Source organism: Chanos chanos, chromosome 4 (genome assembly GCF_902362185.1).
Source record: "Chanos chanos chromosome 4, fChaCha1.1, whole genome shotgun sequence".
NCBI classification, from domain to species: Eukaryota; Metazoa; Chordata; class Actinopteri; order Gonorynchiformes; family Chanidae; genus Chanos; species Chanos chanos.
Window position 1 is genome coordinate 26,553,082 of NC_044498.1, and position 21,924 is coordinate 26,575,005.

A 21,924-nucleotide genomic window follows, 5' to 3' on the forward strand; every position below is an offset into this window, starting at 1 on the left:
TTAGGCTGGCCAGATAACAGCTGTTTGTAGATACGGTTTTATATATTGAGTATGGTTGCTGCTGTTAATGCGTTTAGTGGGTACATAGTTACGGATTTTATATAGCTGAAGACAGCTGAAGATCGAGAACTCGCTACGACAGCGGAGAACAAGAGGGCCCCCTCCCCGAAATACGGACAGAAACAGCGTCACCCACCGGGAAAGGAAGCGTTGGATTGGAGGTCGCCGCCATTAAGAACGACAAAGTATGTTTTTACAAGTGAAATACTGTACTTATGACCATTACCGGCGAACGTTGTATGCTTAGTTAGCCATGTTTAGGCCTATTAAGTTGCCTAGAATTTGACACTGCTGTTTAAATCCTTAGAAATTTCCATCCGCCAACGTACGGTATAGCGTATTAAATCAATCAAACAAAACATTTCCTGAAGCACTGCATTGCCACTTAAGAATAATTTCATATTCGTATTTTTATGTTTCTATATTTTCTTTATGTTTACATTTTGTAGTTATATTTTAATTCCTTCTACGTAGCTTGGTACTACACTCTGAATCTCGTTGTGCATTTACGATGACAATAAAGGTATTCGTTATACATTTACTTGTTGCCTGTATTTCAGTATCCTCTGTTAAATTGTTATTATCAAGGTTTATATATAGATTACAGTATACAAAGATGTGTGTGTGCTCCAGCTGGGCCAGTGTGGACGTGGTGGAAGTAAACTGTTACAACATAAATTACATGCAGTGATGTATTCACTATAATTCCAGGTTTCACTAATTGAAATTAGTTTAATCCATTTAAATACCAACTGTAACATTTCACACACCATTGTGAACTCAATAACCTAGTTGTCCCCAGCTAAAACCAATACAGACCATTTGAGACCAGCAGCTTCTATCATTTTTTTTCAACTGGAACCAGACCAATACATTCCAGTAGAAATTTTTTATTGGTTTTTAAATGGTTTTCTACCGGTGTGCTACTGTATGTTTACTGGGCATTCCAGTAGAAACCAGTTATGAAACCAGTTGAATGTGTTTCAGTTTCCCTATAAAAACCAATAGGAACCAGTTAAAATTGCTATTGGTTTTTAAATGGTTTTCTACCGGTGATCTACTGGATGTCTACTGGGATTTTCTACTGGATTTGAGCTGGAATTTCCACTAGGCGCATTACACCTGAAATATTTGTAATCACATTTCCATGCAAAGGTAACTAGAATTTCGTTATTTGCTTTAAACACATTCTTAAGGGAATAATATTAGTTACTCTGAATCAAACATGAATTTCGTAATAATACCCCATCCTGGCCCTTTTGCAGTTGACATGCGACCCGAGTCGATACAGCGGCTGGTAGCGCAGAGATAAAAAGCGAGTTTACACTGCCCCCCGCCCCCCCCCCCCCCTTTCTTTTTTATTACCAAAATGTTTTCAGAAACAAGTTACAAACAAGTCACACTGCAGTGCAGCGACACGGTGAACAGGGGGCATGTTTAATATGCACCATATAATGGGGCGCCATTTGTAAAAAGTTGTACTTGCTGTTTTCCTGCTCAGCTTTTGCACATGCAGATCATTACTCTTGGAAAAGATATTACAAGATTCTATATTAGTTTCTCTTTAAATGTTTAAAACTTTACAGTTGAAAATTGTAGTGCATTTTTTTTTACATTTGGCAGTGCTAAATGTGGAAAAACGCCCAATAGTTTAAAGGCGATAAAATGGAGATGATTAATGTGTCATCGTTCCTTTGAGACAATAGCGACTGGGCCATTTTCAGAATATCACCCGAGTAATTTCTTTCACGCAGACTCACTTAATCTGAGGGGGAGTCGCAAAGAAAGTACCGTTTCTAACGCAATTTGTGTCCAACTGAAAAAGTGGAGTTTCAATCTGAAGTTTCATCTTTTCAGTATGTGAGACATGTGTTTTGCCCCATCAACTGACAAAAATGTTTTATATTTTGTGTAGGCCTATGTGTAAACATGTAAATACTATCATACTGAAAGTTTGGCTGAAGGGGTATTTGTTGAAGTTAATGTAAACCAGTATGAACGATACTTTTGCTATCGTGAAGACTGAGGTTGAGTGACAGTGGTTCTATTATTATTATTATTATTATTATTATTATTATTATTATTATTCCAGCCGCATCGCCCAGGTCTGCTCAAAGACGGACTGTGGCGTATGTGCTGCTTTGGCAACAAAACTTTATTCACGTTATGTACTGTTCTTTAAGATAAAAGGGCTGATTTTTTTTTTTCAAATACATGATATTTGTATGCTTATTCACTGTTGCTCCTGATTTCATATCATTTCCTTATAAAATTCAGAACAGCAGGACGTTTCTGTTTAGAAATAATTTGCTGCATCTATACTCAGTAAAACCTTGTAACTAATAAATAACCAAACCAGACAGAAGCATAAAACCAGACTCTTTAATGCTAATGTAGAATCATCTCAACTACTTGTACATGGCTACCATGAATATTTGTACAAAAATGCAGTAAAAATAGTATTGATTAATATATACAGATATATCTCCTTTAGTGTAGGCAGGCATGTACATTACAGGTACACTGATGGTCTTACACAAAGTTTACACCACACAGGTATTGTTTCCCAACGTCAGTGACACAAACTCCCAATCAGACAACAGACTTTCAGAAAAACAAAACAAAAACAGAGAATACATCGTCTCTTTTCTTTTTTTGAGAGTAAACCAGGGCAGAGAATGCAATGCTCGGACAGTATAGAGCTATATAGGTACATATTTCAGAGAGTGTGCAGAATCCAAACAAAAATATCAGAAAAATCATATTAAAAAAGGGACAGTGGAGGAAAGCAATGGGCATGTGAGTAAATCTGAAACAGAGCAGAGTGCTGTAGTTTAGAAAAGTCATAGGTCAAATAGCCAATGCACATACTGCTTTAGTAAATGTGAATGCAGTATGTGAGAGATCATATAAGTTTGGCTGTTACCCTGCTCTTGTCTGCCCCACTCATGTGAGTGATATATGTGTATTAGGTCAGATCTGTACACACACAGAGCCTGGGCAACCTGCAGTGTAAAACACAGCCACAGCAACTGGTATGACATCTCATTTAAGTGTTACAGCAGTAATATGTATAACTGTTTGAACTGAACCTGCTGCTAAAAACCCTGCAGTCCTGTGCATTGTGAAGCAAACCAGAACATGGATTACTGTCTAAATAGACCGTGATATGTTTAAACTGTGAGATCTGAGATGGAGGGACAGGGCAACATCGCAGTGTGTTACGGTGCTGACAGAGATGTGGTCACTGAGGTGACGGTGCCCTGTCTTGTCTCCGGTCTCTTCACTGGGCCCTCAGGACTCTGACTGCACGGATTTGACTCAGAATCACTCGCTACCAATGACTCTGAATCATCAGTTTGAACATTCAACCCTTAATGCTGAACAACTAAGACCAAACTCAGCTCCGCTCTTCTGGACTGCATTACAGACAATAAGGAAATGAACAAGGTTTACTGAGGGCTAATATTTTTGACACACACAGGGTTTGCTGTTTTTTATCAATGTTTCACAGTAATCCTATGGATCATCACAGTACAGACACAGTGTCTGAGAGACTGAAAATCATAGTGGATGTGAAAAAGGATACTTAATGTGTCATTTTTTTTGGTGAAACTCAGACCCTTAAGGGTAAACGTGTTGATTACACAATTCTATAATGTATTGAGAATATGTAATTAAAATATACTGAGGAATTAAAGGAAGGTATTTATGTGCTCAAGTACTTGGACTGACATGTGTACTACCTACAGCTGAGTTAGGCATCCCAGACCAATCCAGAACAGAGGCATCCCGCCTGGGTGAACTGCTGTACCAGGCCCTGCCCTGCCTAGTGGCACTCGGATCATTTCTGTAAGTCACTGATACTGCACAGTGGCACAATTCCCTTTGATCATGCATTGAACTAATTTATTTTTTTGTGAAGGATTAATGAACATTTCTGTCTTGGACACTACAGAGTCACAGTAGACAAGAATGAGGCCCACTGATGGCTGTTTTCTGAAAAAATACAACAATCTCTAGAAAACCACTCCATGCATTTTACAGGTTCTGACATCACCAGATGACATCTAACAGGTGCTCCATGCCGTATAGCGTAACGGGAGACTGCAGAAGCCCTAAGAGTTTTTTTTTCTCATCTTTTTCCTGTCTTTTAGTTGTCTTTTCTTAAAACAGGGCTTTGTGACATGGACAGAGAAAAGATTTACACTAATCAGAAACCACAGGAAAAGTCATTAAGTGAGAAGGTGAGGGGGAGATGAGACCAGAGCATGCTCTTTGGCACGATCCAAACCAATCTGCTGGACAGCACCATGCTTAGCTACATAATCATTAAACACAGACAATGTTTGACACTACAAGAGACCAGAAAATCAATAAATCTTTTCCCCTGTAAAACATAGGTTTTTCTGTGGGTGACTCTGCCTGATGTAGCGCTGGTTTTCAGCCACCCTGAGTGGGCATCATGCCCTCATGAACAACGCACTGTGGCAGCTGGGAGCAGTGCTTTACAGTCGCAGTGCAAGAACAAACAGCCAATAGGCACGTCAGACACCAGCATGCACCACAGCCCAGCACCCAATCAGAGACAGAGCTGAAAGCAGGTGCATGCTGCCTCTGACTGGTATTCCTCTGAAATTACAATGGAGTTAGAAGTTTCAGACATGGAGAGAGAGAGAGAGGGAGAGAGAGAGAGAGAGAGAGAGAGAGAAAGTGTAGTGAACAGATGGTATTGCTAACAGAACATATACGCTACAACAGTGTGTTAACGTTTTGTGTGTCATCCAAATAACGCAGAAAGTTCCTGAAGTTCTGGCTGTGATGTTACCAAGACAATAAGGGGGCTACACATGGGTGGGCTGGACTGTGTAAGGGAGAGGGCAGGCAGGATTATGGGAACATGGGGACAGAGTTCAGTGGGAGACTGGGAGGTCAGGGCGGCGGGTTTGGACGATTTTTGGTTTGGGGCAGTTCTTTGGTTCCTCCTCTTCCTCGGAATCACTGTCACACACATGGACCACCACACTCGGCGTGGACTCAGTGCCTGCATGTAACTCAAACTTCTCACCTGCACAAAGATAGAGAGAGAAAGAGAGAGAGAGAGAGAGAGAGAGAGAGCAAGAGAGAGGGAGGGAGAGGGACAGAGAGAGAGAGAGATGGATTAAAAGGGGGGTACTGCCAGTGAATCATGGATGATGTGGAAATCTGGATGATCTGAGGCATCAGAGGGGTCATACCGCACTCAAGAACCACATTCACTCAGGACTGAACGATGGTGTGTGTGTGTGTGTGTTTCTGTTTATGTGTATGTTCGAGGGTGTGAAGGAGAGTGTGCTTAATCTGCACCCTGTGTCCATTTCAGTTTGTCTCAGGAGGAAATGAGATGACAGAAAACACTTTGCTTTCCAATCTCCTGTCATACCAAGCATGACCTCTAGGGGGGGCTCTTCACCAAGCTCAGATCACTCTGTAAGACACTGCTATTACTATGGAAGTGAGTATCAGCTCCAGTCATACTGAGGTCTGGAGCACAATACACCAGTCCAGCATGTCGTCATTACGCTGGCCTGATGGATGTGGCTGTCTGGACCGGAGAGGGTGATTCCTAAGAGAATGCTGTAGATTAATCAAACACTGCTCCTACTTGGAAAAGCAGTTCTGCCAAAAAGCCGGAGGCCAGTTATGTCGGCCCAGTGGAGATCATTCATGAATGGAATGGGAATGACCAGACTTACGCTCTACACACACACACACGCGCACACACACAAACACACAGCGATTTACAGCATTCCCACAAGCTCTGTCAGTCACATCGTTCTCCAGTATACAGGGAATGTTCTGACATTTTTATTCAGACGCAGATAGAGCACGCCTAAGGCAGAGAGAGAGAGACAGAGAGGGAGAGAGAGAGAGAGAGGTCTTGTCTGAGTTGGGATGTATGTGTGCGTGCGCGTGTATGCGCATCTATGTGTGTGTCTGTGTGTGCGCATGTCTGTGTGTGTGTGTGTGTGTATATCAGCGTGTGTCAGATTGAGCATGTAATTCATTTGTCTGTACACAGAGACCGATCAAATGTAAAAAAAAACCCAGCACATTTCTAGCCTCTTCTGATCTCTCAGACTATATCCTCCCTTTATCCAGACTTCTTCCACTTCGCTGACCTTTAACACACGTTGTCTCTCCCTCTCTCTCTCCCTCACTTGCTCCCATCTCCTAAGCTTGCAGAACACAGCATCTACACCCACATAATATTCACTACATAATGTGTCAACTCTCTTTCTTTATACTCTTTACTCCTTTATCTTTCTTTCTCTGCTCCCTTTCCTCTCTCCTGCTTTCTCTATTTCTCTCCTTTTCTCCTTTCCCCTGAGGGCTCAGTTCCTCTTTCAGCCGATGAATGACGTCAATGCTGCCTGCTGACGTCAAGGGTCACATACTCACGTAGAGAGAGATGGAGAGGGAGAGAGAGAGAGAGAGAGAGTGTATCACTGCAGGGCTACAACTCAATCTCCCAAAAGGAACTGGGCTCATTTACTGTCTTGACTGAAAACTCAGAAACAAACAGAAAACAAAACAGCTTTGACTCCAGCCTGCAAACATACACAATTCATCAATTCATCACTAAAACGCTCACTTTCAATCAGTCAAACAGACACACACAGATGGATGGACTGAGTGGAAGACAGATGTTTGGTTTGGTTGGGGGACAGATGGATGTTGACTCCTCCTGCTGGTGTCAGTGAAACGGTTCAGTGACACATTGTCTATTTTTAGTCACATTCTTCCAAGTGGAGCCAAGTGTTTTACATAATCTCCCTTCTCTCTGCCCCACACCACTTTCTAAATCAACCATCTCTTAAATATACAGCATTCCATAGCAACAGTCCAAAAATAAACCCCTCCGCTACTCTGCTGATTGAAAAATTAACCCTTTCAAACAGGACGCAGATGAGGTACTAGGGCCTGATGATGACAGAGCGGCAGGATCTCAGCACTACAGATGTCAGCAGTGTTCACTCCAGCACTGCTCACTTCCTGTTCAGAACAGCAGAGATGAATGACTGCACACACACACTGCCAAAGACTGCAGCTCATACACACTGCTCCAAAGGGTCTGTTATCAGACAAAGGCAAGGGTGACGTGTGTTTGTGGTTTAGAGACAAATCCCTGTGGGTGTATGCACCTGTTTGATTGAATTAAAATACCCCACACAGGAGACCTCACACATGCGTTACTGTCTGATGAGGCATCCTGACTAACTAACAAAAGGCTTTTATTCCTTATGCCACTTCACAATGTTTTTGACTTCAGTTACAGCCAGGCTTTGCTCTTCCATTCGCTCCCTGTACCGGTTCTAGAACTTTCCGTGGGACGTCAGTGCCTCGCATGCTTTGCACAGTGTGCACAGTGTGTGTGTTCTAAATGGCCACAGATGGGATGGGAATATTTCATTAAGTGCTTTACTTTCTTAGGAACAACAAAAGCATTTCCCCTTAATGACTGTGGGTAAGTGTGTGTCTGTTTGCGTTTGCGTGTGTGTGTGAGAGAGAGAGAGAGAGAGAGAGAGAGAGAGAGAGAGAGAGAGAGAGAGAGGGGAAAAAGAGACATATAGACAGACAGAGAAAGAGGAAACACATTCAGCAGTGAAATGTATTAGGGAAACACTCTGGTACATATATACACACACAAGCACACAAACACACACACACACACATACACACACACACAAAAACAACAATGAAAAAAACAGTGTGAAACTTCCACAGCAGTGTGTATTGTTGCCATGTGCCAGGCTAACATGGCTTTGGTGCCTGTTCTCTGTGGGTTATCTGCTCTCCACATGTCTTTACCTGATCACTGCTGACTGTTCTGTTCTCTCTGCTCTCCAACACAAAGCCACAGCAGTTTACAGACCTGCTACAGCCCTGCTCCCGATGCTTTCATGAAAATGGCATTTTCTCCCTTCCTCTTTCATGTTCAAATCTGCAGGCTAAATCAGCCAGGAGAACAAACAGAACGTAAGTCCCTGTGGTATCTATTAGAACTACAGGTGTGTTTTCCTCTGGTCAGAAATGCATCAGTGGAGCCTACGCATGCCTAGTAGTCCTCTATCCACACTGAAAACAGGAACATGCCCTCAGACGGCACGCGGTGTCAGAATGTACACATATTCAACCCTGGTGCCATAATTCAGCTCCTCAGCTATAGGGCAGCTCTGTCCTCCCTCTGTCTGTCCAAAATGAATCTCTTTACTCTAGTTTCTCTATTTATTGCTTCTGTAATGTCTCAGCTGGAAAAAAAAACATTCAATCCAACATGAGAGAGTCTGTGTTTTGGTTTTCACCCCAGTGTGTTCTGTAAAATTTAGTTAGTTACGTCAGAGCGCAGTTTAGCCTGAAGACCGAGAGAGAGAGAGAGAGAGAGAGAGAGAGAGAGAGAGACATTAAGGTCACAACTGAAGTGTAAGACAGAGACACAGAGACAGAGAAACAGAGAGAAAGAACTCAGATGTGGATGAAAGTCCTCAATATCACACATACTGTTCATTCTCCGATAGTCTCTCCCTCTCTCTCACATACACACACACACAAATTATACACATACATGCACAGACGAGTAAGCTGACAGTGATGAGGCTTAGAGCCTACTGGGGTAAAAGCTTTCCTGATTAGTTTACATGTAGTCAGTGAAGCAGTAAAACATGCCTGATTAAAGGACCAGAAAATACTCATTTATTCAGTCAAATATCGAAAAGGCCTATAAAGCTGAAGATAGAAAGAGAGGTTAAAATGTGTTTACATTCTGCTCATAGTATTTCACTGAACACATCTTTTCCATTTATCTCCTATTACTGAAACAGATGGACCAGTATGAATGACTTCAAAAGTCAACAGATGAGTCCAGGCCATGCAAGTCTATGACCTAACACAGAACATGTAGACTATGACCTAACACAGAACATATAATCTATGGCCTAATACAGAACACGTAGACCATGACCTCACACAGAACATGTCGTCTATGACCTCACACAGAACATGTCGTCTATGATCTAACACAGAACATGTAGTCTATGACCTAACACAGGACATGTCGTCGATGACCTCACACAGAACATGTCGTCTATGATCTAACACAGAACATGTAGTCTATGACCTAACACAGGACATGTCGTCTATGACCTAACACAGAACATGTAGTATATGACCTAACACAGAACATGTAGGATATGACCTATCACAGGACATGTAGTTTATGACCTAACACAGAACATGTAGGATATGACCTTTCACAGGACATGTAGTTTATGACCTAACACAGAACATGTAGTCTATGACCTAACATAGGACATGTAGTTTATGACCTAACAAAAGACATGTAGTCTATGACCAAACACTGAACATGTAGAATACGACCAAACGCAAAACATTTAGTCTGTGACTGAATGCAAACCATTTAGTCTGTGACCGAATGCAAACCATGTAGTCTGTGACCGAATGCAAACCATTTAGTCTGTGACCGAATGCAAACCATGTAGTCTGTGACCGAATGCAAACCATGTAGTCTGTGACCGAATGCAAACCATTTAGTCTGTGACCAAATGCAAACCATTCTGGCACAGGAACATGAGACCATGAAAGACTCAACAGTAAACAGGAAGTAGATCAGATGGTGGAGGACATTACTTCCTAGAGGTCTGTTTGAGCACCTCTGAAAAAGGATGAATGATATTCACTGTGAGCAGGGCTGCCGTATAGTGCCATATAGATGTAAGCAATTAATGGCACGAGTTGAAACTTTCTGGAAAAGTGGGTGTATCTGATTCTACTCCTCAGGCATGGAATGAAGAGAGAGTGAAGTCAAAACAGAATGGACAGTTTTACTGTCTGTGTTTAACTACATACTATACTGTTTAATAATGGATTAATCTGGACCAGAACCAACCCAGAAAAGGTCTAATCCAGTAAACTAGTGCTGAATAAAGTCACCTATTTTGGGGAAACATTTGGATATGTTTTATTAGGTTTGGTTATATTATAATATGTCTAATCTTAGGGTGAATGGGTGTTATATTGTAACAATCACAGAAAGACATGAAAAATGCGAAGGATTCAGTTACATTATTTCCCTGAATGAAGCTCATCATAAAACCACTCTGATCTCCTTCTTTTCAGTTATGCAAGCTTAAACTGGATGGTTACACAACCTCCCAAAAGCCTGAGAAAGGCTGCAGGCTCCTAAGCCATTCCCGTCTTTCTCTGTGTATTTACACATGTCAGTGAGTGGGTCCAGACACACAGCCAGTCTTATGAGGCGGTGTCTCTCGGCAGTGCTCAGAGTTATACACGGGCACTAAGGAGCACAAACCTCTCAGAACCATGAACAATTAACAAAATAAACTCATTTCAGATGTTTATATGAGAAAACATACCAGCAAACAAAAATGACTTTTTTAGTCTGAATGATATTCTCAGAATAGAAAGAAGCACCAGATCATTTCTAAAAATGACAACATTAACAACCCACTGATACGACATGGCTCAACATGCTGAGAAATTCTTCGTTTAGAAGACAGAAAGAATGAAAGTCTGAGTGAAGGAATGAAAAAATAGGAGGATGAAAGTGAATTTTAAGAGGAAGATCAGTCAAGTGAGCTGAGGATGAATTTGCCAGTTTTGACACATGTGTGTGTGTGTGTGTTTGTGTGTGTGTGTAAATATGTGGTAGAGGTATCTTTGTGTTCTCTATATTCACTTAAGACAGAAAGAGGAAGATAAAGGTAGGCAGCATGCAAGAGAGTGAGAGAGAGAGAGAGTGAGAGAGAGAGAGTGAGAGAGAGAGAGAGAGAGAGAGAGAGAGTGAGAGAGAGAGTGAGAGAGAGAGCGAGACAGAGAGAGAGATTTATAATTGAGCAGGTTGTTTTGTAAGATTGGGGGAGAAAATTTTCAGGGTTTGATGAGGGTGAGTCAGTAATGCCCAGATTAGTTACATAATTCGAATATTCTGCCATATAATCTGACTCTTTTTACACTCATATCTAAACGTAGGCACACACACGCATACACGCTCACACATACATTCACGCACGCACATATACACAGACACACACACAGTGTTGACCCTAATGGACTCATCCATAGACTTGACTGAAGAGTGAAAGGTGAGGGATGAAGACTATGAGGTGACAGACCAGGATAATACAGCACAGGTCAGAATCAGACCGTACTTAACCTCTGCTTTATGTTCTCACTGTACTAAGCAGCCTGTGTGTCGCAGGTGAGCACACAGAGGAGTGATGCCCAGGCTGTGCAGCGCAGCTGCTGAGCTGAGACAGGGATTACATCTGCCAGGGAAAACAGATGGATCAGCCCTGGCAAATCAAATCCCAAACACTCAGATGAATCCTCAGGAAAAACCACACCTCTTATGTCCATACAGTGCATTAGCTGTGAAACGCCAAAAGACAAACTCAAGCGGCTGTGCGCAAAGGCCACCCCAACATTATCAAAACACATTCTCAAAACGAGAAGGCATGAAGGAAAAGATTCATCACAGGACAGGTCTGAGAATCCATCACAGGACAGGTCTGAGAATCCATCACAGGACAGGTCTGAGGAGTTATCACAGAACAGGTCTGAGAATTTATTCCAGGACAGGTCTAAGGATTCATCACAGGACAGGTCTGAGAATCCATCACAGGACAGGTCTGAGAATCCATCACAGGACAGGTCTGAGGAGTTATCACAGGACAGGCCTGAGAATTCATCACAGGACAGGTCAGAGAATCCATCACAGGACAGGTCTGAGGATTCATCACAGGACAGGTCTGAGAATCCATCACAGGACAGGTCTGAGGAGTTATCACAGGACAGGTCTGAGAATTTATTCCAGGACAGGTCTGAGGATTCATCACAGGACAGGTCTGAGAATCCATCACAGGACAGGTCTGAGGATTTATCACAGGACAGGCCTGAGAATCCATCACAGGACAGGTCTGAGGAGTTATCATAGGACAGGTCTGAGGATTTATCACAGGACAGGCCTGAGAATCCATCACAGGACAGGTCTGAGGAGTTATCACAGGACAGGCCTGAGAATCCATCACAGGACAGGTCTGAGGACCCATCACAGGATGCTCTGTGTATGTTTGCAGTTTGACGTAAACTGGATTGTCTGAAAATGTAAATATTCCTGCCAGTAAAACTGGTGCTGCTGATGGTTGTTGCCAGTGTTAGTCAGAGGTTAAACCACTCTTCTGATTCACCTGCTCCCCTGAGGGAAGAATAAGCGTGAATAAGTGTGATTTGCATCTCTTTTTTGTCGCTCAGGGAAAATGGTGTGCTGTTAGAGCACGTGCACGCACAAACGGTAGAGTGCTTGTGAGAAGGTGACCTTAGGAAAACAGCTTTATCTCCATGGCAACACATACACCCCTCCTGGGAGAGCCCGTCTGTGCTATAGTGCTGTAACTGTGTGGTCCGTACCAAACAGAGACAGTGTCGATCAGCCCTGTAAACAGGGCCATCCCAGTGTCCCTCTTAATCAGTATCGCAGAGGACACACAGGACATGGTACCACTGTTGGCTGAGTGTGAATTGCAGGCTGATCTGAGGACAACATGGGAGCCATGTAACCTACATGTGAAGGTCAAGAAACACTGAGAGAGGCACTGATTGCACTCTGCAGACATAATCACACTGCGCATGGAAAGTAAATTACAGAGAAGAGGAAAATCACATAGAATGACTGTGATGGAGAGAATAAACAGAACACAGTGTACAACACTACATCACACACAGCAAAGGTCAAACACATGAGTAGAGGTCAAAACCTTATACCACACATACACACACGGCACTTCCCTGACTGAAGCCTTGCAGGCATTTTGGTGCATGTAAAAGCAAAATAAATGTAAAACTTTGGGAGCTGATTTATGACAGCAATGAAGACAGCAGTTGTTTGCTAGTTTTAAATCAATTTTTGTAGTGTGTTTTGGATTTCTGCATGAACCCTTACATTAATACAGAATTTTCAAATCTGGGTAGTTTTTTTATGTACTGTTTGCTGCTAAAGCAGGAAAGTGAAAACTTCCTGGCACGCAGAAAATAGTGTTTGTTGCCATATCAGAAGGAAGAATGCATTGTCATAATCAAGGAGCCAGAGAAAGAGCTGGGGGGTGGGGGTATCATCAGCTATGTCTGTCACCTTCACACACCTGAGACAGAAATGACTCAGACATGCCACCTCTACAGCCACACAGTGCCCAGTCTCCTGGAGAGAAAAGAGACTCAGAGCCAGGCACTCAGAGAAGCCTTGACATGTAAGCAATGCCAAACCCCCTGTGACACCTCACATCTCTCTGACTGATGCCAAAGGCCTGTGACACCTCACATCTCTGGCCTCAGGGCCATTTTAGAACACTTCAGCAGGTGACGGGCAGCCAGCACTGTCCATGGTCCTGAAGACTACATCACGGAGAACAAGTGGAGTCAACACACCCACACACACACACGCACACACGCACACAGAATCACAAACTCAAACAAACCAATACATACACACACTGGTTTGTCATTATTTTATGATGACTTCAAACCATATCATGTTACCAAGTGAGTGAGAGAGATGCTGCTGAGGTTGACTGGGCTCTGTGTCACTGACCTGGGCCAAGCTTGGCTATGGCGTACAGCAGATCGTAATTAATTACGGGCGTGGCCTCATCGATCTGTTGCCAGCCAATGGGAGGAGATCCAGGCGGGGAGATGAGGAACTGTTTGGAGGGCTGGGGCGGGGCCAGGTGCAGGTTATCTCCGTCACTTGTGGGGTTCTGTACCTAAGGAACAAGAGACAAAAGAACCTGAGACATTTGTCCAAAGAGGCTAAGGTCACTGACAGCCATGCATCTGGGAAAGTAACTATAACAGGACACATGTTAAATCACAGCATAAATAAAACACTGTTTTCCCAGTGAGGTGATTTTCACACATTTCTGTCAGTGTTACAGAGTCCACTCAAAAGGATCTGCCATATAACCACACACATGACTAAAACAAAACCCCCTCATTGTCTTCACCCTGTATTTCCATGTTACATGAAGGTGCATGGCTGTGATTCAGGATCAGCGTCAGGCCAAACCTTATCCGACCGGTGCCAGTGCAGCACCTTCATCAGGGCCAGCGACCGCTTGGCCAAGATAGCAATAATAACAACAACACAGGGTCGGGTGAAACAATAACAAAGGAACACAGGTTTTGGTGGGAAACCTTGAGAAAGCGCGACTGGTGGCTCATCTGGATAACCATCCAGTTACAGCTAAAAGGCTGAATCAGAGGACAGGGAAGCAGACATGTCAGAGGAAGCTGTTGAACATCTCCCCCATTCTACAGACTCCAATTGAGCCACTTCCCTCATCAAACACCAGCAAGCCAGGTAGTCTATTGGAAGACCCCTCACCTGACACCCAGGAGCCCAAGTGCCCAGTTCAATACCTTTATCTGCATCCTCCAGAGTCAAAAACCGCCCAAACGACTCAGCATGTACCTACTGTGTACCTTCACACAGCACACCACGCCCCTATCCTAGGACTAAAGCCCTTGTCACATATAGAGGTTCCTGCACAGTGTATAAAACAGAGCCTCCCAGGGTTGCATGGCTACCAACTTGTGTCTCTTCATTTGTCCATGACTCAACAGTTTTGGACCTCCAGACAAAAGTGAGACCAAACATTTTAAACATAAAAGCTCAACTCCAAAAAAAATGTTTTTGTCCTTTGTCCTCCATGTTTTTGTCCTCGGCCGCATCTTATTTGTGCTTAATGATTATGAAACCATCTTGCATTTAATTGGCTAAAGTGTGAGGTGATTATGACAAGATGGTAATAGAAGAAAATATGCTCAGTGAATATTCTCTCTAGAACATTCTGTAAGAGTCTGCCAACTGTGTCTTCCAGCAGTTACCTAATACACTCTATGCATCAATCTCATGTTCTTCTCAGTGTTCAGTGGACTGACCTCACCAGGATTAAGACATGACAAATCAAACAGCAGTGATGCCACTCGACTGATTATGCCTAATGGAGCATGTCCTTCATCTCTCGCTGTGTTACGTAATTCTGCAGCTATGTTAGATATATTATTATATTCATGACAACAAAGAGGCACTTTGATCTTTTTAGACAATATTTGTGGTAATTTATGGAAACAAAACTACAGGAACTAGATTGGTGAGCCAATTAAACTTAGATGTTCTTTGTGATTTTATGTGTAACCAAATTATTTCATTTATTGTAATGAAGTAAAGTAAGCTATGATGAAGTGAACACGTCTTACAGATAACATGTTATATAATAGATTATGACTGTCATTAAAAAAAGTCCCAATTAAAAAATAGACAAGTGAATCCATCATACTCCATACAGTATAAATTCGGTAATATGGCTTTTGTCTGCCCCTTTAAAAAAGTGTTTCACAGCTGGTCCTAGGAACCACAAGGAAGCACATCTTTGGTGTAAACCAGCACTATCTACACTGGGTCCAACTTCTCTTCTGGACTCTTTAACTGGGAGTGCTAGTGTTGGGGAAATGACTAGAAAAGGCAGTGTCGTGTGTCTGTGGTTGGTGTTGGGGAAATGACTAGGAAAGGCAGTGTCGTGTGTCTGTGGTTGGTGTTGGGGAAATGACTAGGAAAGGCAGTGTCGTGTGTCTGTGGTTGGTGTTGGGGAAATGACTAGGAAAGGCAGTGTCGTGTGTCTGTGGTTGGTGTTGGGGAAATGACTAGAAAAGGCAGTGTCGTGTGTCTGTGGTTGGTGTTGGGGAAATGACTAGGAAAGGCAGTATCGTGTGTCTGTGGTTGGTGTTGGGGAAATGACTAGAATAAACAGGGAAGTGTGTGGACAGTACTGTTTGGCTTTGACATTGTGTTTATGAGGCCTGGTTTGCACAGCAAACTCAGTTGTCTACGCTGTTCCCCCAGATCACACTGGAAAACACACAATCATAACGACTTAACAGCTTTCTTATTTCATTACTGCTTATAAAAGTCTCCAAAGCTCAGTTACAACAAACTTCCAAAAACGTTCTTTCATTGGTGCAGGCTCCTGTTCTCCTTGTCTGGCTTGGCCGTGTCCCCTCACCTGGGCGAAGTAGAGTTTGAGTTTCTTGCCCCTGAAGGGGGTCTCATGTAGCTCTATCCGGGCGCTGGCTGCTGCTTTAGGGTTACTGAAGTTGATGCGTACGCGTCGGAAGCTCTTGAACAGCTGGAAGGTCACGTGGTCATCGTAAGCAAGGAACAGAGCTTCAAACATCTCCTGCAGGCAGAGACAGGGCAAGGAAAAAAAGACTTTATTCTCATGTTGGTGGGCAAATTTTAAAGTGCGAATAATTCAATTATTTTAAGGCAAGAAAAAATCTAATTAGCATAGACCAGTGTTTTTACAATCCTGATTATGTGTCAGTAGAGAATGCTTCTTTTTTTTGTTTTGTTTTGTGTTTGTGCGTAACATAGATGGATGGTTGATATGTTGGTAATGTTTCAGCACAGGCCACGCTCTCTGACGTCTCCCAGTTCTTCAATAACCATCTGATTCACTCAGCCTCAATAGAGCCCTGTGACAGGTGAATCCACAGCCGCTGTGATCTGCCAGCGGCTATTCATCTGCAGTAGAACAGAGAAGCCAATAAAAGATGTCTTATCGCTGTGTCCGCTCTGATCTCCCTGACTGAACACAAAAACAACACCTCTCCTCAACCAAACATGCTCCTCAGATTTAATACTCACAAAAGCAACATGCTCCTCAGATTTAATACTCACAAAAATAACACCTCTCCTCAACCAAACATGTTCCTCAGATTTAATACTCACAAAAAGGACATAGGCTAGAGATAACACTTGGCACAGGAGAAAGGCAAAGTGTAACATCCAACTGACTCAGAGACACAGGATTCAGATTACAGATTAGGGAAAGCAGTGAGATTACATTTTAAGGGCAGCTGGTTTGAACAAGATGCTGCTTGACCATTCATAGGCTTAAAACAGTTATATGACCCCTGATAGATTAAGATTAGCACACTTGACATATTCCTCCGCTAATTTTTTTTGCACAGTCTTTGTGTTCTATTTGAGAGACCTGACCTATGTTACAGTGTAAAATATGAATGTGAGTCATTATACCTGGTGGGTGAAGGGTGTGGATGATAAAGGCTGCTGATAAAGTGTTTACCACAGGCAAATGACTACACTTCATTAGAGCGTTAAGGAAAAAAAAAAAAAACACTCATTCAATTTATTTCAGTTGAGTTTCTCTTATTCATGGCAACTACCTTACTGAATTGTTCCATCTTTAAACAGTCTGCTTTGAGGGTGGTAAAAGGAAATGTAGTGGACAGATTGCAGCAGACTTTGCTTAGCCTTTTAAAGGCAGAAAAGGAAAACAGGTCCTGGAATGCCATGCAGTAGATTAACATTAAAAGCCTAGCACATGTCCTGGAATTTCATTTTATTGAGGAAAAACACGATTGCTGCATTTCTCCAAATATGGCTTTACAGTGTGATTTCTCTCAAAAGAGAAGAGAGTTTTGTTTCTTACAAAACTTGAACTAAAGGAAGAAAAACTGATAGCGAAGCACAATAAACTCTTCCAGCAAATTAAGGCCAGTCTAGTTGACTGAAGTCCCTCAGTCTAAGGCTGTATATGCTGTGAGTTTGGAGCAGGGTGAAAACTCTTATTTTAGGAGTCTGTGTGATAGATAAAGGCAATGTTTTGTCCAGACAGCCCAGTTCCACAATCCCTCTGTTGTAACAGACAGCCATTCACCTGACACCTTGAATCCTGTCACAACCTGTGACAAACCTCTGATCCATTCTATGACAAACAGAGCAACCTTGACAGAGTCAAGAAAACGTGATCAATATCTTTATGAGGATTAGGACACTGGGGGAAAATTTACTGAAACATGAAACACATGTCAAGGACTTGACTACCATCTGATGGACACACACACACACACACACACACACACACGCACCTTCACATTCCAACAAAGTCTACAGTAGGAACCTCAAATGACCCAGGACATAATGGCAGTGAAATATGCATGACTGGTCCAGAAAATAAGACATGAAGTAAAAAATCTATTAAGTCTTTTAAGTCTATTGATGACTATTAAGGTGTATCGAATCTTAAACTATGATATTTCCTGGCTTGCAGTCATCAAATCCTGACAATGTGCTTGCAAAACAGTCCAATGGAAACGCTGAGGTTATCCCTGTTAGCTGACTAAACACAGAATCCATCACACATTAAATCCAATCTGGAAATCAATAACAAAGCCAGGGCGGCTGGCACACTCACAGATGGAGATGGGGCTTTTGTTATGTCTCTCTTGTCCTGGCTTACACAATGACTCACATTCCTCCGTCCATATCCTGCCTCTCTCGCCGCTTCCTCAGCCCTCTCAACGCAGCGTCTTTGGCGAGGAAAACAATCACATTTCTCTACAAATATGGTAGAGCAGGGGAGGGTGAGAGTGGCTTTGTGAAGCTAAGAGAGTTGCAGCATTTGATCTAAAAATATTTTCTCTCTCACTGATCGATGGAGCCCTGAAGAACCAGTGGGCACATTCCTCATCATTTAGGCAAAAAGCTCCAGCTGATTACAGCTCAGGAAAAAGCCACGGCTAAAAATGGTTACTGTAGTAGAGGAGAGAGGAAAAATAAAACAAACCCCACACTCACTCATCCGCTAATCAGAAATAATGCCCTTTAAAGCCACAACTTTACTGTTGCTCATTTCTGTTGGTTTATGATGTTAGAGTTCTCAACTCAACTAATCAATGAACACGACTGGCATCCCCGTCTCTGAATGAAGTCATTCATTTCTGCTGTGGTCTGTAATGACATTAAAAACACATCTCCCTATAGAAGCATTGGAACAATAAGACACAAATATGGCAAGCAAGATTGCTGGTCTACTCAGCCAGTTGTAAACACACATATTCATATCTTAAAATCAGGTGTGCAATTCAACCGTTACAACAGATTAGGGCCCAGCATCTTTCTGACTGACGGGAGGTGAGTACCCGTCTGTGACTGACGGAAGGTGAGTACCTGTCTGTGACTGACAGAAGGCATGTTCCGGGCAGACTTTCTGACTGTCTGCCTGTGTATCTTCCGGAGCCCGAGTGATGAAAAAAGAAAAAAAAACAAAACAAGACTGAACCGATAAAAGTGGGTTTAGACCAAAACACTTCAACTTGAAACCTTAAACATGTTTTACCCATTCGGCTTAATGTTTGCAAAACTTAATCTAAATGCTCAAACTAAGACGGAGACATTTGAAATCAAAACGTTCATTCTCAGTCTAATGCTTGCGATGTTTCTACGAGTATCTTTGTTTTAAAGAGTGTATTCCATAAGGTACACAGAATGAAGTTTAATGGAGAGAAAGCACTCTATCCCGACTCTGTCCTTCCTGCCCTGTTCCTGCACAAAACAAAATAACTGAAAAAAAGAGAGACTCATTGCGAAATTAAAAAATTCAACGGTGCTTTGTTTTTGTCTCCTCTGAGGATGAGGGATACTTTGAGTTTGTTCTCCTGACTAGAATGTTACTGTAGTCCTGTCACACTGCATTGGACATAAACATGCGTTCCATTCCAGAAATACCGCAGGCTTGTAAAATGCCTGCTATTGAACACACACAGACAAACTCCAGGGGCATGAATGTTCTGGAATATGAACCAGTTATAAGAGGAGAATGTAGAACACAGCAGAATAATGTACAAAATGCAGAGGCTGCCCCGAGCTGCACCAGAGATGGATTCTGCTGTACTCTCAAAATCTTAATGAGACACAGCCCTGATCAATGCTGTTTTCACAAGAGATTCCTCAACAATCTATGCCCCTCCTCACATAAACACAAAGCAGACAGCATGGGAGGAAGGGATGAAACAGGGCAGTTTCACTCATCATCCTACATTCTGACACATCTTGGCAGATGTTACTACACTTATGCTCAATACTCCATTTGAACACAGTTACATGCAGTGAATGTATCTGATCCACTCATATTGTGATTCATAACTAGGACCAAAGTATGAAAGTGCTGTGGTAGGGTACATGGCGTAAATGGAAAATCAGAACTTGTTATACTCGTTTGTGCAATCATGTCCTGCTGTTACATGCTGTTAAAGTGAATATTAAAAATTCTAATTTTTCTAATTGTAATATCAACTATAGTACAGTACCATCTGTCTACAGTACTGTAGGACACGATAGCAGCATTACTGGTTTTCACGTGTGACGCTGTTTGTGTGTTTACAGGTGTGTATGTGTGTGCATGTTAGCCACACTCTGCTAAACACAATAAACAAGACATGTTTACTCAATGACCCAGCAACCACAAGCTACCAAACAAAAATAAAACATAATGACTGATTAACAAGTGTACTAATCACCATGAGCATCATACAGCATCTAGAACATTCTGATAACCTAATTTATTTAACGAAGTGCATTTCATTAGAATGGCCATACACTGGAAACTCCTTCCTCTCCGTCAGGTAAGGAAGACAGATTTGGAGACTTAGCGAGCATCTATTTTCAATACAAAATTACCCTCTGAAGATCCACTTAAAAAAATGCACTTAAACAAGTACACTGATGTCTCACAATCATCCTCTTGTACAGACCCCAGGCAGAGCATGTGAAAACACAACGTTCAAACTGTTAATCCACTCTGTTAAGTATCCCTACAAAAGCAAACATCTCCACAATTACCATGTGGAACGTGTGCCAAGACATCCACGCCATTAAAAGAAATGTCAAGATGGCCATTTCTGAGAACTGTTGAATAGTTTTGTTGTTTTCCTACTCCCATTAGTGAAATAAATATCTAATGAAGTACACAGCACAGATGAGAGGTTCTGAAAACAAACTGGAACAGATTCTGGTTGAATAGTACTAATAAGGACAGTTGGATTCTCAGTAACAAGAGGCAAAAACCAAAAAAACGAACAAAAAAACAAACACTATAACCCATTTCAACTGATTCTGCTCAAACATTCTAATTTGATAACGTGTGTGATTCAGGGCAAAAAATGCTTTACTCAGCTTTTCTGAACAAAACAACGGCCCTCTCCCACTCCCATCACCATCACCACCATTGTCATCACTGTCATCATCATCATCACCACCATCATCATCATAACCATCACCACCATCATCATCACCATCATCATCATCATCACCGGCATCACCCTGTAATGTGGACACGATGAAAACATGCCCTCAAGATAATACTTTGAGCTCATAACAGGGCAGATTATACAGAGGCAGTGTAATGGCTTTGTTTTGGAGGCTGAGATAAAGCCAAGGGCCAGGAGATGTTTACAAAGCCAACGGCAGATGTCTGAGATATCTGCAAGCTGGAGCCAGCAGAGTATAACATTACCAGGGCAGAGTATAACATTACCAAAGCAGAGTATAACGTTACCAAAGCAGAGTATAACATTACCAGGGCAGAGTATAACATTACCAAAGCAGAGTATAACATCACCAAAGCAGAGTATAACGTTACCACAGCAGAGTATAACGTTACCAGGACAGAGTATAACATTACCAAAGCAGAGTATAACATTACCACAGCAGAGTATAATATCACCAAAGCAGAGTATAACATTACCAAAGCAGAGTATAACATTACCAGGACAGAGTATAACGTTACCACAGCAGAGTATAACATTACCAGGACAGAGTATAACGTTACCACAGCAGAGTATAACATTACCAAAGCAGAGTATAACATTACCACAGCAGAGTATAACATTACCAGGACAGAGTATAACGTTACCACAGCAGAGTATAAC

The 21,924-nt window shown here is 42.3% G+C and overlaps 1 protein-coding gene across 2 annotated transcripts in view; it reads right to left on the bottom strand.

Moving 5' to 3' along the window:
• Nucleotides 1–4,973: 4,973 nt before the first annotated feature.
• Nucleotides 4,974–21,924, bottom strand: part of rcan2 (regulator of calcineurin 2) — a 54,926-nt gene continuing 37,975 nt past the window's right edge. For both annotated transcript variants that reach the window (XM_030772518.1, XM_030772519.1), the window contains exons 2-4: nucleotides 16,194–16,367; nucleotides 13,724–13,895; nucleotides 4,974–5,128 (exon numbers count right to left, since the gene is read on the bottom strand). In XM_030772518.1, the coding sequence (XP_030628378.1) occupies nucleotides 4,974–5,128; nucleotides 13,724–13,895; nucleotides 16,194–16,367 (501 nt within the window). The remainder of the gene's footprint in view (nucleotides 5,129–13,723; nucleotides 13,896–16,193; nucleotides 16,368–21,924) is intronic.